Genomic DNA, 14,293 nt, shown 5'->3' with positions numbered 1-14,293 from the left:
AGATTTTGAGCAAGCTGGCAAAACAAGCACATGGAGGTCAAAGTAGCTGGAGGGTCCTTCGGCATTGCAGAATAAGAACGTCTTTCAGAAGCACAAAGCGTGACGATTCCGGCAACGGTCAACACTTACAAGTGTAGCATGCGGTTGTCCACCACTTGCCTCAGGGAAAAAAAATATTAAAATCAATTCAAACATGGCCCTGCAAAGACAGATTCCAAAATTGACTGGGGAATTAACTCATTTGATGCCAGATGTTTCTCTCAAATGTTCTGTAGCTACATAGATTCAGGACATATCAAATAAAAAAAAGTCTGGTTCTTGCCTTTACCATGATTTGTAAGTCAAGTCAAGTCACGTTTATTTGTATAGCCCTTAATCACAAAGAGTCTCAAAGGGCTGCACAGGTTATTGCAAACCACAGACTATTATTACAGACTATATTACACCATCCCCTGGTCTAAAACCTACATGAGGGCAAGGAAAAACTCAAAAACCTCAACATGAGGAAAATGAAGAAACCTTGAGAAGGGGAACCATAGCATTCAGTCAATCATAAATCACGAATCGTTTATTTTGTGGGGGGGGGTTTTTGCATCTGTGACACCTTCAATATCTTAAAAATGCTTTCCATAAACACAAAATAACATTTGCATGAACGATTCTTGAACTTTGCAACTTTTCAATGCCTGATGTTTGGTCATGTGTTTACACAATTTTGGCCACTGAAGGCCACCCTCACACTCTCAATCACTGGATAGAAGAAGCAAAGGAACACGATTAGGTGGGGGCTCCTTGAAGTGTGCACAAAGATCTGATCAACACCATTCCTGCCCTCTATTGGTGATTTATCATACTGAAATCCTTCACATAGGCTTGATACATACTGTTCAGCAGCACCAAAGACTTTAGAATAGTTTTTTTAAATAAAAACAATTAACAAAAACATTTTTATGTTTTGGCACTCAGGGACAAAACTTCTGAGAATTTTTTTTTACGTGATGGCACTGAATATGTTAATGTACTTTTAAATATTCAGATCATTTGAAAGTAAAAAGGGAGCTCAAAATTTGACCCATTACGGTTAATCCCTACAATATCTGATGGAAAACATTTCCATTTCCAAGTCTAGTCCAATGCTTCTCAGAATGTTTTTTCTAAGCCCCTCATAAAGAACAAAAAGTATTTAGAACACTGAGTCATGACTGTTAAACTTATATGATGTGTATGAACGTGAACGTTTTTTTAAATAGAGATTAGTACAGTAAACGGTGGTCTTTGTTCAATAATAGAAAATCAGGTAGCAGGGCAACAGTTTCCAGAAAACCAGAGGCAGGTGAGGGTTCGTGTTCCAGTAAACCCAACCAACAAAGGCGACGGTTCAAGAGGTCCTTTATTAAAGGTTAAATTATACTCTTATTTTAAAAGAAGTCCATTTTGAAAATTGTAATGTTGATACAAATGTTGACTAAGTTTTTTGCATGTTTGTATATTTAAGAAACCGTTTAGTGGACAAGGAGCATTTTTCAGAGCAATTCACATATATTATTTGTGCTGCTAAAAAAATGATTGATTGAACGAATGTATGAATGAATGAATGAATGACTGAATCAATCAATCAATCAATCAGTCAGTGCTATTTTTTTTCAAGTACGTATAAAAAGAAACAAAAGAAAATCAATCGAGAAAATAAATCATCATCACATTTTAAAAATAAAATTTGAAGTAGTACATTTTGGTTTAAAACATGTAGTCTAAAAGAGAAAATATTTTAAAATAACCCAATATTTTAAAAAATCAAAACAATGAATTGCTTGTGCTGTCGCTGACTCAACAACTACACCAAAACAACAGATTTTGTGATTTAAGGTTGTACTTTTATATTTATTATATATTCTATTGTTGTATCTTTTTAAACTAATAGAAATACACACAGCTTATAGAGCAGAGCAAGAATGGGATTTCTGGTGATTTGATTTTTTTCTCGACTGATTTGATTTTTTTCTCATGGATTCCCTTACCCCATTCCAGACAGTCCATCTCTGAGATTTACTTTTGTTTATTTCTCCCTTTTTCAAACACGTTTTCGAATCTGCTATTTTTCCATGTGTTATTTTTTTTTCTTTACATCAACTTCCCCGAGGGCTCAAAATACGTCTCTCTCTCAATTCCTAAGTTGTAAAGGTGAGGCAATCGGTCCGCGCCAAATATTTGCGGTTTAGAAACGATATAAAGCTAATGTCAAAGGTTTCCTACGTGTCAATAAAGCTCTGTGTTTTGCAGTGTGAACATTTTTAGTGAAGCACGATGACCTTTCACCAAACTCACTTTTCACCAAATAAAACACAGGAAGTGATTTTTTCTCCTGATGTCTTATTTTCTTCTTTATAGAATGCGTTTATTTATTCAGCCCTTTATGGGTGATAGTATCACCAAGATAAAGAGAACTCTTTGGTTTTTTTAGCTGTCACCTGACAGTTTTTTGGGAAACACAAAGAGGACATAATTTTCATTTATTTAAGATCATGTTGAAGAGATTTTAGAACAGATTTGAACTGGGGGAGTTTTAGCATGATAAATGAACATAAAATGAGCAATTTCCTGTTCATGACTGGAGGAAGATTGCGAACTCTACTGCACCATTCGTCAAAGAAGGTTGTTGTTTATTAAAAAAGGAAGTGCATGCACAGATATGGCAGCACGGCAGCGTAGTGGTTAGCGCATATGCGGCACAGTTCTGAGGTCATGGAATCAAACCTTCCTATGTGTAGTTTGCAATGATCTCCCGGTGCTTGCGTGGGTTTCCTACGGGTACTCTGGTTTCATCCCACATTCCAAAAACATGCATGTCAGGTTAATTGGCCGGTCCAAATTGACCCTAGTGTGTATGAACGAGTGAGTTGTCTGTCTCTGTGTGCCATGGCAAGCAGTTCAGGGTGTCCCTTCAACTGCCCAAAGATAGCTTGGATGGGCTCCAGCACCCCCGCGACCTCACTGAGGATAAGTGGTGCAGATAATGGATGGATGGACGCACAGATATGTTTTTCATTTTGTCAGGAGAGCCTCTATTTCCCAGTCACCCAAGATACATATTTGTGGTTATATATTTATTATTGGGTTTTAAGTGGTATATTCATTATTTAGGTTTTACAGTTTCAGGCAAGGGTCTTTTATTCGTATCAAAAATTGGTTCATTGTCTGAATTTCTCAAGACAAACAACATGTAACAATGATACCCAGGGGTCAGGAACCTTTTTGACCAGTTTGATCAGCAAAATGTTTTATTTTTTCATTATGAGAGAGAGAGTTAGACCATATATTTTAAGACAAATGTTCATTGAAAACGGGATCCTGGAGGGGGCGTGACAGGGGTCGTTCAATTTAAATTCAAATTAAATTGAATTCAAAAATTGTGGAACTCATTTTGCAACTAAACTTAAGTATAAAAAACAGTTCTTTTATTTATTGTATTTGGCTTCCTGTCCACTTGTTGCCTGGACAAAAGCAGTCCAAATTATTAAAATTAGATGAATTAGTAAAGTTCTTCACTGCACAACTGCTATTTAAGGTCAACAAAAACATAGTGCCAGAAAACATCCATAAATTATTCATTCGGAAAGAGGGAAATTATAACTTAAGGAGCTGTAGTAAATTCACAATCCCAAAGGTGAGAACCACCAGGAAAAGTATGCGTGTGTCTGTGTGTGGAGTCAAAATTTGGAACAATTTACAAGACGAGATCAAACAATGTCCAACTATTCACTTGTTCAAATTTAAATACAAAAGAACATTCCTGGTGGAATACACAGATAAAGAAAATGGGCCATGAGTGATACGAGAGATTGGGAATAGTGCGTCTAGAACTATGGTTAACTTTGTGTTATTTATTGTTGCTATTGTTATATCATAACTGTTATTATTAATATTACAATTGTTGTTATATAATTGGTGTATTTAATAGGGAAGATGAAGGGGTAGGGAATATAAGCATTTGCTTCTTACAACCCCTTTTCGAACATATTATGTAACATTATTTTGTTGTTGAGTTATTGTTTGTGTTGTTTTCATTCATTCATTCATTCATTCATTTAAAAGCATACCAGTCTGTCGGGCTTACATACAACCTCTGGAAACAATGCATCACATATCAGAAGGTGTTCACAAAGCTTTTTCAACAATGGTATAAACACAAACAGCACCGCAGCCCAATCCAAAGATAAGCGTGCAGGTGTCGAAGCGAAACCGGCGTATTTTCCATCTCAATATGAAAACACGCCAAAGTCGGTTGTTGAGGATTAGCAGTTTCTCTTTTACTCTCACCCCGTCGGCTGTGTTGTCCTCTCACAGTCGCCTGCTTTCACTTTTTGCAGCATGTCACCACCTAGTAAAAGAGATCTTTATCATTCCAGAGAGGCTTGCGGTCCGCCACCGACTCTCAGGTACACTTTACCCGCTTTGGGTTTAAGTTGCCTGAGGCAAACCTCCCCAGCCGGGTGCGCTAAAGCCCACATTGTCTTCTCCATCCTCGCAGATGACAACAGCGAAGGGAAAAGGGAGGCAGGTGGCCAGGCGGGGGACTCCAAGGAATACTGCGCCTCGGACAAGGACATCGTGGAGGTGGTGAGGACCGAGTACGTGTACACGAGGCCTCCGCCCTGGTCCGACGTGCTGCCTACCATCCACGTGATAACGCCGACGTACAGCCGACCTGTGCAGAAGGCCGAGCTGACCCGGCTGGCCAATACTTTCCTCCACATTCCCAACCTGCACTGGATCCTGGTGGAAGATTCTCAGAGGAGGACGCCGCTGGTCACGCGCCTTCTCCGAGAAACGGGCCTCAACTACACACACCTCAATGTGGAGACACCCCGGAACTATAAGATGAGGGGGGACACCAGAGACCCCAAGATTCCCAGAGGCACCATGCAGAGGAATCTGGCGCTCCGCTGGCTGCGGGAGACCTTCAACGCAAATAGTACTCAAGCTGGAATAGTCTACTTTGCTGACGATGACAACACATATAGCCTGGAGCTCTTTGAGGAGGTTAGTGTCCATTTCCTACATTGACAGCATTTTTTGTTTTTCTCCTTATTGTTTCTTCTCTCTAAAACAGGGGTCAGGAACCTTTTTGACCCAAAGAGCCATAATAATAAAATATTTTGATTTTGTTTTTTGTTTTGTTTTTTGAGAGGGAGCCACACACCATATATTTTAAGACAAAATTACAAAGCTAATCTTTCAACGCATTTTATTTCACTGAGTGATGTTATAGGATTTGATAACATTCATGAAATAAGAATAATGCCAGATCCTGTGTTCTTTATCAACAAAGATACCACTCGGACTCGTCTCCCTACCACAGTTGGCTCATTTCCCACTTTGGGTTTGTTTTTTGTTTTGAATAATGATTTCAGAACAAGGCCCAAGCAGTTTTTTTTGTAAAATGTCTCAAAATACTGCAAATGAAAAGTTTCTTGGCTGTACCATATTTCCCGCCATAGCAGTGGGAGAGAAAGAAGCGTGCTGTGTGAGCAGAGATCCGTCCACCCCTACCGCTCACCCAATCAAAGTGTCTCAACGGTGAACATACATTATTTATTGAGCTTTCATATAAATATTTCCTTAGCGACGTACAGCCAAACAAGATTTGTTGACACCTTGACTGTAAACTGTAGTGGAAACTGGTATGTCCAGAATGTAAAGGACCAAACCAAATTTGATATCAGTGGCACATTGGCTTTGCACGTGCCTTTATCCAATAAAAGCAAATCAGAATTGGAACAACACAAACAAAACATGCATAAGCAAATTTTCATCTCTGAGCCGTATATACTCAGAAAAAGTGCCATGTATCGCTCGCGATCTATTGGTTCCCAGCCCCTGCTCTAAAGGGACACTGTGCAAAATGTGACCACTTGATGTTGCTGTTTTGCGTAGGGCAGGAGTCAGCAACACAATCTTTTTTAAAAGCCTTAACGGACTTGAACACAAGAAGCAAATATGCCTGGAGCTGCAAAAAAATGCATCACGCATCAAAGTGAATCATTTTATCTGTCGTATCTGTTTTGAAAATGTTCTGCTTGCTGATGCTGATCTTCTAGCTTAAATTATCATTGCAGCCTCTGTCAAGCTGCTTGTGTACGTGCTTTTCTTCGATAAACTCGAGTAAACTCTTTTTTTTCCATCTGTTTGGGGGTTGTGTTTGGACTGTATTTAAAACAATCATTTTTTATACTTTTACTATTTTTATGCGACACTAACAAACAAAAAAAGAATACCGCGAAAACAAGCATAAAATCATTCTCCACCCCTCCCGCTTTCCTGCTTAGTAATGTCTTACAAGTCTCAAACAGCTCTGATAAAAAAGGAGATTAGTGCAATTGAAAAAAATATATTGAGGCTTTTTAAACTTATTTGTGCATAATTAACACATACTTAATATTCTACTTTAGACGTTTTAAGGACACCTCAAACGAAGCACCGCACCTTTCATTTAATCTTTTTTTAAGCAATGGAAAACATTGGGTTTTCTCCTCTAGATGGCGACAACCGGACAACTCACCTGTTCCTCATCACCTGCACCTGACTTTACTCGTTACCTTAATATGAAAGGACTTTGCCAACAGCAAAATATGTCAGAGTGTTAAAATAGAATAAAATAAGAATACATTTACAATAAGCTAAGGTGATTGATTGTTTTTTTTCATATAAATAGTCATTTTTGTTGTTTGTTGCTTTCATATAATTTCTTCCTGCGTTTCTTGTCTTTGAAAATCTTGAATAAAATATATATAAAAATTAAGACGATAGACCAGACAGACTGTGGGGTAAAATTGGTGATCGAAAAGCATAATTAAAGAGTAAAGTCAAGTCAAGTCAAGTCAACTTTATTAGTGCAGCCCTTAATCACAAGGAGTTTCAAAGGGCTGCAAACTACGGATTATTGTTACTCCAACCCTTGACCTAAAACCCACACGAGGGCAAGAAAAAACTCAAACACCTCAGCATGAGGTAAATGAAGAAACAAGAGGAAAATCCCGAATGAAAATGAACAAAAAAATTGCAAAAAAATGAGTTTTGTATTGAACTGTAGCAAACTAACACAAATCGCATCAACCAAATTAAATATAATGTTTTGTGCTGCTTCCCTACCATATCATCCGGAAATACTGCTTATCGTTCAATGATCCAAGTCCATTTTTATAGAACAATAAGACTTTCGCTGTGCTTGTTTTTAAATTATTTGTCTTTGTGTTAATCTTAAAAATGTATACAAATAATTGTCACATTATTTGTGCTTGTTAGCACTTACCTGTCAACCTGTACGGTTTTGCCGTACAAAGTACGTTTTTTATGCATTTTAAGACGAGTACGACGTACAAGAAAATCTGTACGGAAAAACGCAAATTTGTCAATGATGGGTACCGTCCGGTATACACCGACTATCACGAAACGGCAACTCAATCAAGTCAAACGAGTTCGCCGCAGTAGCCTCTATCTTGGTATCTTTTTTTCGTTGCAAACGAAGCGAGCGGTTTGATGCTAATGTGCGCACGTGTCTGCCGCCTGGGGATTTACCATCATTCATCATTCCGAAAAAAATATATATGGTGTACGATTATTTTGTTCTTTGTACGGGAGAATACGACAGTTTGTACGGGCATGGAGCCGTGGAGGTTGACAGGTATGTTAGCATTTCACTAATCCGCCTGCTCTCGTGCGTCATAATAAGATACTTTGACATTTTTAAAGGGCAATTGTCTTTGTTTCGATTTCCAGTTTGATTAGAAGTTGCAATCGAAAGCTCAAAAGCTCTTTTTTCTAAAGAACTGTTAACTGAGAGTGATAGAACAAAACACGGTACAAAGTTGACATCTTTGCTGTTTTTCCACGAAAGCCTCACAAAGGGGCCACTTTGTCACAAAGCTCAGGAGCTCTGCACATTGATTAGGAAGCCAAAAATCAGCATCTCCAAAGTGTCCTTATTGACCCTATTGTGTCGCTAGATGGTCATTGTTACACTTGTGCTTTATGGGAAACCGATGGCAGTTTAGAACACCGCCCAGTCAACCTGCTTTGTAGGAAGCTACGATTGATTATGAACACATGCGTTAACAAGCATGAAGAACTTTGCTTACATAATCAAAACGTCTAAAAGTCGTCCATTCGGACATCGGCTAATCATTTGAGCTGACGTACGCCCCGTCCTTCCACTATCTGTCCCTTGTCAAGTATTGGCGCGTCCGGTGGTGACCTTTTCCTGGAAACAGGCCAATGTGCTCAGTCTCCTTTCGTGTCGCTCAATCACCTCTCGCGAGCTCATTTATGTGGCGGCGTAACAGCCCTGAAAGGACAGAGACGACAGAATGGAAGAAAAGGACTATAAAGACAAAGGCGGACACAAATGCGAGGGCGGTGACTTTTGCTGACCAAGGAGAACATACGACAGCTTGACAACTACGCAAACAAGGTTGAAGAGAAGTCGACGTGCTTTATGTCCTTTGACTGGTTCAGAGCCATTGATAGTTATTGACGTCCTAAAATGTATTTTAGCTTGACTGTCAGTAAAATAATTTGAATTAGGTAATATTTTTAAAATATTGCATTCCCAAAACCTAAATGTTTTGCTTTATATTTTTAATGCATGAGAAATACTGTAATAGAAACCCACAGTAAATGCTTTGAAAGTAAAAATGTTCATTTTTGCGTCTGTGTGTGTTTTTTTTTTTAAAAAAATAAAAATAAAAAATACTGTGTAGAGTTAACAAACTTCTGTTTTTAACAGTTCATGGTTCATGGATCCCTTAAATACCAGGGTCCTCAGGACACCAGTCGCAGCTCATTACAGCTTTCTACACTCTTCTACACTGTTGACAATTCTTGGCTTGTGTTTCAGTCGTGCCCAAGTTGGCGCTAGTCCATTCCATGATGTTGTCAGCCAAGATATTTTTCTTATTCCTCCTGTCTTGGACTGTGGCGTGGAGAATGATCCTGGCCAGTCTTGATGATATTGTGATGTGACCATACCGCTGCAGTTTTCGTCTGCGCACAGTTGACAACAGTTCTTCGTACAGTCCAATGTACCTTCTGATGGTGCCCCATGTTTTGTTTGTGGACTATGTAGATGATCCCAAGATGTTTCTTGTAGCAACACATCTCCATGACCAGGATCTTCCTTTATAGCTTTGCTATGAGAGTCCCTGGCTCGCAAACATAGGGCAAGATGGAAGTGACCAACGATTGCGTGTTTTTTTATTTCACTGCAATGTTCTTGTCTCTCCTGATGGGTTTATGACTTGCAAGTGTGGCTGTGGTTTGAGCTAGTCCAGCCATGGTTTCTGGTGGTTCTGACCCCTTTAGTGATATGACAGCTCCAAGATATTGAATTTAGCGACAGGTTCAAGCTGTTAGTGTTTGATGATCATGTTTGAGGTGATACCTTGGGGGTTGTTGGTTATTACTTTTGCTTTTTCGTTGCTGATTTCTGTCTTATACATGGTTGATACTTTGTTCTTGTGATTGCCCAGAAGTCTGAGTTCCTGTTCTTCAACTGCCAGTCCAGCAATATTAACAGCAAATGAAGGTTAATAATATTATGTCCTCCAATGCTGACTGTACCTTTAGGTTGGTCCAGGACTGCAGCAATGATGCTATCCAGGAAGATGTTGAATAAAGTTGGGGAGAGAATGCAGCGTTGTCTCACACCGACTGTGGTTTGAAACCACGCTCAAATGGTACAAAATGATCAGCACTGTTCACATTTGCATTCAGCTGTTCAATGCGGCTGTACTAAAGGTGGACGACAAGGGGGCTTGCCATACTGTGTCAAACATCATTTCAAAATCCACCATGACTAAATAGAGGTTTCTCTGGTGTTGTTGAAACTTCTTGCATAGGATGCGCTGATGAATACAACTTAGGTGGTGCTCATTCCTTCTCTGAAACACGCCTGTTCTACGGTTGGGATGTTTTTTGAGTCAGTTCTGTAGTGCCTTTATCATAACTTTACAAGCTTGTATTTAAATGTAAAAAGATAAACAAGGTGAATGTACTCAAAAAATAACATTTGTTCATGAATATTATTCATTTAGAATAAAAGATACTTTATAATCCTTACCTGAGAAGGGCTTTTCATGAAAGTAGGACTTATATCCCTACACATCCTTTTGCATGAAGCAGTAACAAAATAGAAAACCTACTTTCACTTCCCACCCAAACCCTGGGGTGAGACAAAAGTAATTTGTACCTGTTCCATGCATTTTCGTCTCGCTCTTATCACTTCAATGACAAGCTATATTATACTTGAATGTAGCATGTATCCAAACCACATTTTACCATCAGTAGTCTTACTTACATAATGATTCATATTGTGATGGTATAGCAAAAAAATGTACAAGTGATGCACAGCCGGTTATTATATAAAAAAAACACTGGCAGGCAAAACTTTGTCGAAATTATATCAATATCCATCACATGTAGTGCAAATAATAAAGCAACATCCCTTTTCTTTGCGCCCTTAAAGCTCAAAGCTCATTAAGTTGGTGTGTCCTGACAGTTTGCACAAACGTGGCTGAAACGGTAAGCCGCCATTTCTCCGGTCTGGGTCTGCTCGCTGTTCAAACTCTTTGATCTCACCAGCCTGACTGCAGAGCGCCCTGTCGTCCAATCACACGGCCGTGTGATATTAAAAAAAAAGGTGCATTTGCTTTGGGATTTCCAAAGCGTGAATTATTATCTGTAAAATGTTTGCCGAGCAGATTATATTCTATCTCCCTGCCGTTTCTACTCCCTGCACCCAAAAATTTTCTACACAAAGGAGGCGCTGGCATCATTATTTCAGCCGCAGAGATTTTGATTAAACGACAGCCTCTGTGTAAACTTCTTTCTATAAAAGTGAGACTGCACCTGCTTTTGCCTTTGTGTTCAGATTTGATGTGAGACAAATTGAATCCTAATGTGTGATCTGTATTATCCTGTATCATCATGTATTGGTCATTGGAATATTGGACATACCTCATGAGGCAAATGATTAACAAAATAAAGATTTTCACTACTCCTAATCACGAACTCAAAGATGGTGTTCGTAACTTTAAAATATTGTACTTTCTGAATATCTTCTGGCTGAAATCCTCATTGCAGCTTCTGTAAAGCTGCCTTTGTACCGCATACACGTCATGTCTCAGATGTACTCGAATAAACTCTTACTTTTACATTTTTGGGGGGGTTTAAGGTTGGCATTTGGACTGTATTTGAAACAGTCATTTTCTTTATTTCACCATTTTCATTCTTGAATAATTGAAAACAACCAGCACGCACGTCTAACCTCTCTCCACGAGCCCCTACCCCCAGTCCTATTTTGTGGCTGGAAAACAGATTTTTTTTTTTTGGTAACCAGTAGTGGCCTTGAGCGTTATCAAATCAATACTTGCTAGAACCGGTTCAGACAAAGACAAATTTCCTCTGCTATGCCTTAAAGCCCCAGTGCGTAATATTTAACCACTACGATGGCACTGTATCGTCTCATGTGAACAAAAACCAGTGCCAAGAGCTCAGCGTAGCAGCAACATGCCAGACAAACATGGCGGCAACTTTTAGGTAAGGATTCCATTAGGTAAACAAATTACACATTTTAGACTTATGATTATTTTTTGGCTCAACATGGTATGGTTTATTAATTTTGGTCTTGTATTCAAATCTGTTTAATCCACATGTTTTTTTGGCTTAGGTTTCGTTTCAGCTTTTAGACCGTTCTGTAAGTATAAGAACAGTATAAGGTGCCAATTTGACCTTGCACTTTTGATTTGCTACAGACATTACATGTAACTCATATATCCCCAGAATATTATCCAAATAAAACCTTTGAAGAAACTGCTCACCTTATCCAGCCTTTATTTTTGTTGCCTAGCATCTTGGCACAGAATTAAAAAAACATACAGAGAAGGAAAAAGTTAATTTCCAACACTTTTCAGTTCCCAGAATTCACACGAGCTTAAGTATTTAATTGAAATTTCTAAGCATGTTAGTTATTTTCATCTGTTTGTTCTACGGATATGTACTAATTTACCTGGTCTATCTACATTAGTTTTTAATTAAATATTTTATTTTTATTTTCAATCAAACAAATTGGGGCTTTAAATCATTGTTTAATAATTTGAATAATTTTCTTCCTTCACAAAACATCTTTTCTATGATTTCAACAATTTCTAAGCAACTCCTTTATCCCCAAATTCTTAAAAAATTGGGTTTTTCAAGTCCAACCATTCAGTCTGAGTTTGGTATATACAATTCTATTCATTGTAGTTATTCTAGTGTAATGTAATTAGTGTATTAGAGATAAAATTCACAACAATCACCCAATTTTGGGCCATTTAGTTGATTATATTGGTCTCTTAAGTGTTGTAAATGTCTAGTTGGGGGTAAGCAACAAGTGACTCTGGAGCTGCATGTTAATCTTTGGTGCTTCTCAGTGGCTTCTTGTCGATTTCTGAAAAATGTTTAATAATGGAAAATGAGCTTGTTTCTGTAGGAGAACACATTTGACACAAATGTTTTTGACATTTTCCAATAAATATCGGTTGAGCTCTTGTTATCTATTCAATTCTCCTCTGGATTTATTTTTTCTGGCTTAATCTAGTGACATGTATCTTAGGGAGACAGTTGACCTACATATGAGTCGCTAAAGATACAAGTGGGGAGGAACACTCAGGAAGTAGGGCATTTGTCTACTCTTATTAACCAAACCTGACTGTCTCGAAGATGGATTGACAAGGCGTATTTACGAGTTTCCCTTTTAAACTCACCACAGTGCAATTCACAAATGTTTTTGGAGGTGCTATAAAGCACAAAACAACATTGTATATTGTGAATGTTGTGCCCTGGAAAAATGCCCTTGGCACCCCCTGCTGGCAGAAATTGAATTTCCTTGCAAATCTGTATAAAATTCTCATACTTTTAGCCACCACAGACATAGGAAAGCACAGTAAAAGCCACTAGCCGCTTATATTAGCAGTGTAGGCTGCATTAGCATTGTCGACACTTGAGCTGATACCATTTATTGCGTCTATTAAAGCTTTTTAGCCGTCATTGCTGGCTGCCATAGCCAAGCTAGACGTAGTAACATGAGTGGCACTTATAGAGTGACCATATCCTTCCCTTTCCCCTGCTACATATGGTTTAGAATTAGCCTCATGAGCATTCTTCACTAGTGGTTGTTGATTATATTTTGTCACAAAAAATGTCATTAAAAGGCTGCACATTAAAGAGATAATGTGTATTATTTAGAGCGCCACTTAATGGTAAAAAAAACGTCTCTTATTAAAAAAAAACAGCCTCACTTATAGGGTGCTGACTTAATTGTCCACCATCTTGCTGCTACAGGTAACCAAAAACCTTAAAAAGTCAGGGCAAAAAAAATGAATAAATGGTTCTATTTTGGTGAGTTCATGTCTCTGTAGTTTGTATTCTTACTTCTCTTTTGTAGAACTTATTCTCTGTTGCCCGACTCAGAACGGCAATATCTAGTGGTCAAATATTACAGTGTCCATTTAGTGGAATTCGTGAAATGAAATGGCTGCTTTTTTATAGACATTAGAAGACTGCTTAAAGAAAATGTTTCAGTTTAAATTGCTTGGAAAAGATATCGTGGCTCGACCTTTTAATTTGAAATACAGGAAGTCCTTATTTGCAAACTTCCGCCTCTATGCTTATAAGCACAAATTTGCGTCAAAATACCTTGTATAAAACATTGAACTCCAAATGTCACTGTTATTTAAGAGAAACGATCATCAATTTTTTTTTCAGGAGCAAAAAAAAATGTTTGAGATTTTTTTCACGCAAGAGTGATAATAAAAGAAAAACTCACTTACACAAACAAAATCAAAACCCAAATCTTCTTTGTGCTTTTTTAGCACTTTTTTCAGTTGTACATCATACATCAACATTAAGTGGTCAGATAATACAGACTGTTTCCCTAAAGCTGTTCGTAATGCTTTTAACTGATACTTCTAACTTTAGAATGCAGTGATCAGGGTTGGGGAGGAACGGCATATATGTAACGGCGTTAAAAAATCAGGATACAAAAGATGTAAATATATTCCGTTACTGTTACAGAAAAAAATACGTAATCAGATTACACGTAAATTAAGTACAAACAAGGATTACTTTGCATCATAACAATTTTATTGAAAACCATATTGCATATACCTAGCTCGCCGATAGTTGAATTGTGTCATAATTTCCATTGATGACACAGGAGAAACAGAGAGAGATTAAGTTTACACACACACAGGAGCTATGT

The 14,293-nt window shown here is 38.1% G+C and overlaps 1 protein-coding gene across 2 annotated transcripts in view; it reads left to right on the top strand.

The window, feature by feature from the left end:
- b3gat1a (beta-1,3-glucuronyltransferase 1 (glucuronosyltransferase P) a) overlaps window positions 1-14,293 on the top strand; it is a 154,006-nt gene that overhangs the window by 127,126 nt on the left and 12,587 nt on the right. Inside the window, exons 5-6 of one of the 2 annotated variants that reach the window (XM_088345199.1) lie at window positions 4,368-4,436; window positions 4,529-5,040. In XM_088345199.1, the coding sequence (XP_088201325.1) occupies window positions 4,368-4,436; window positions 4,529-5,040 (581 nt within the window). The remainder of the gene's footprint in view (window positions 1-4,367; window positions 4,437-4,528; window positions 5,041-14,293) is intronic. The other variant, XM_088345200.1, reaches the window with a different exon arrangement.

Source organism: Urocampus carinirostris, chromosome 10 (assembly GCF_059441175.1).
Source record: "Urocampus carinirostris isolate Australia breed hairy pipefish chromosome 10, RoL_Ucar_1.0, whole genome shotgun sequence".
NCBI lineage: Eukaryota > Metazoa > Chordata > Actinopteri > Syngnathiformes > Syngnathidae > Urocampus > Urocampus carinirostris.
Note: the sequence above shows the minus strand (reverse complement) of the source record. Positions and strands in the feature narration are given on the sequence as shown.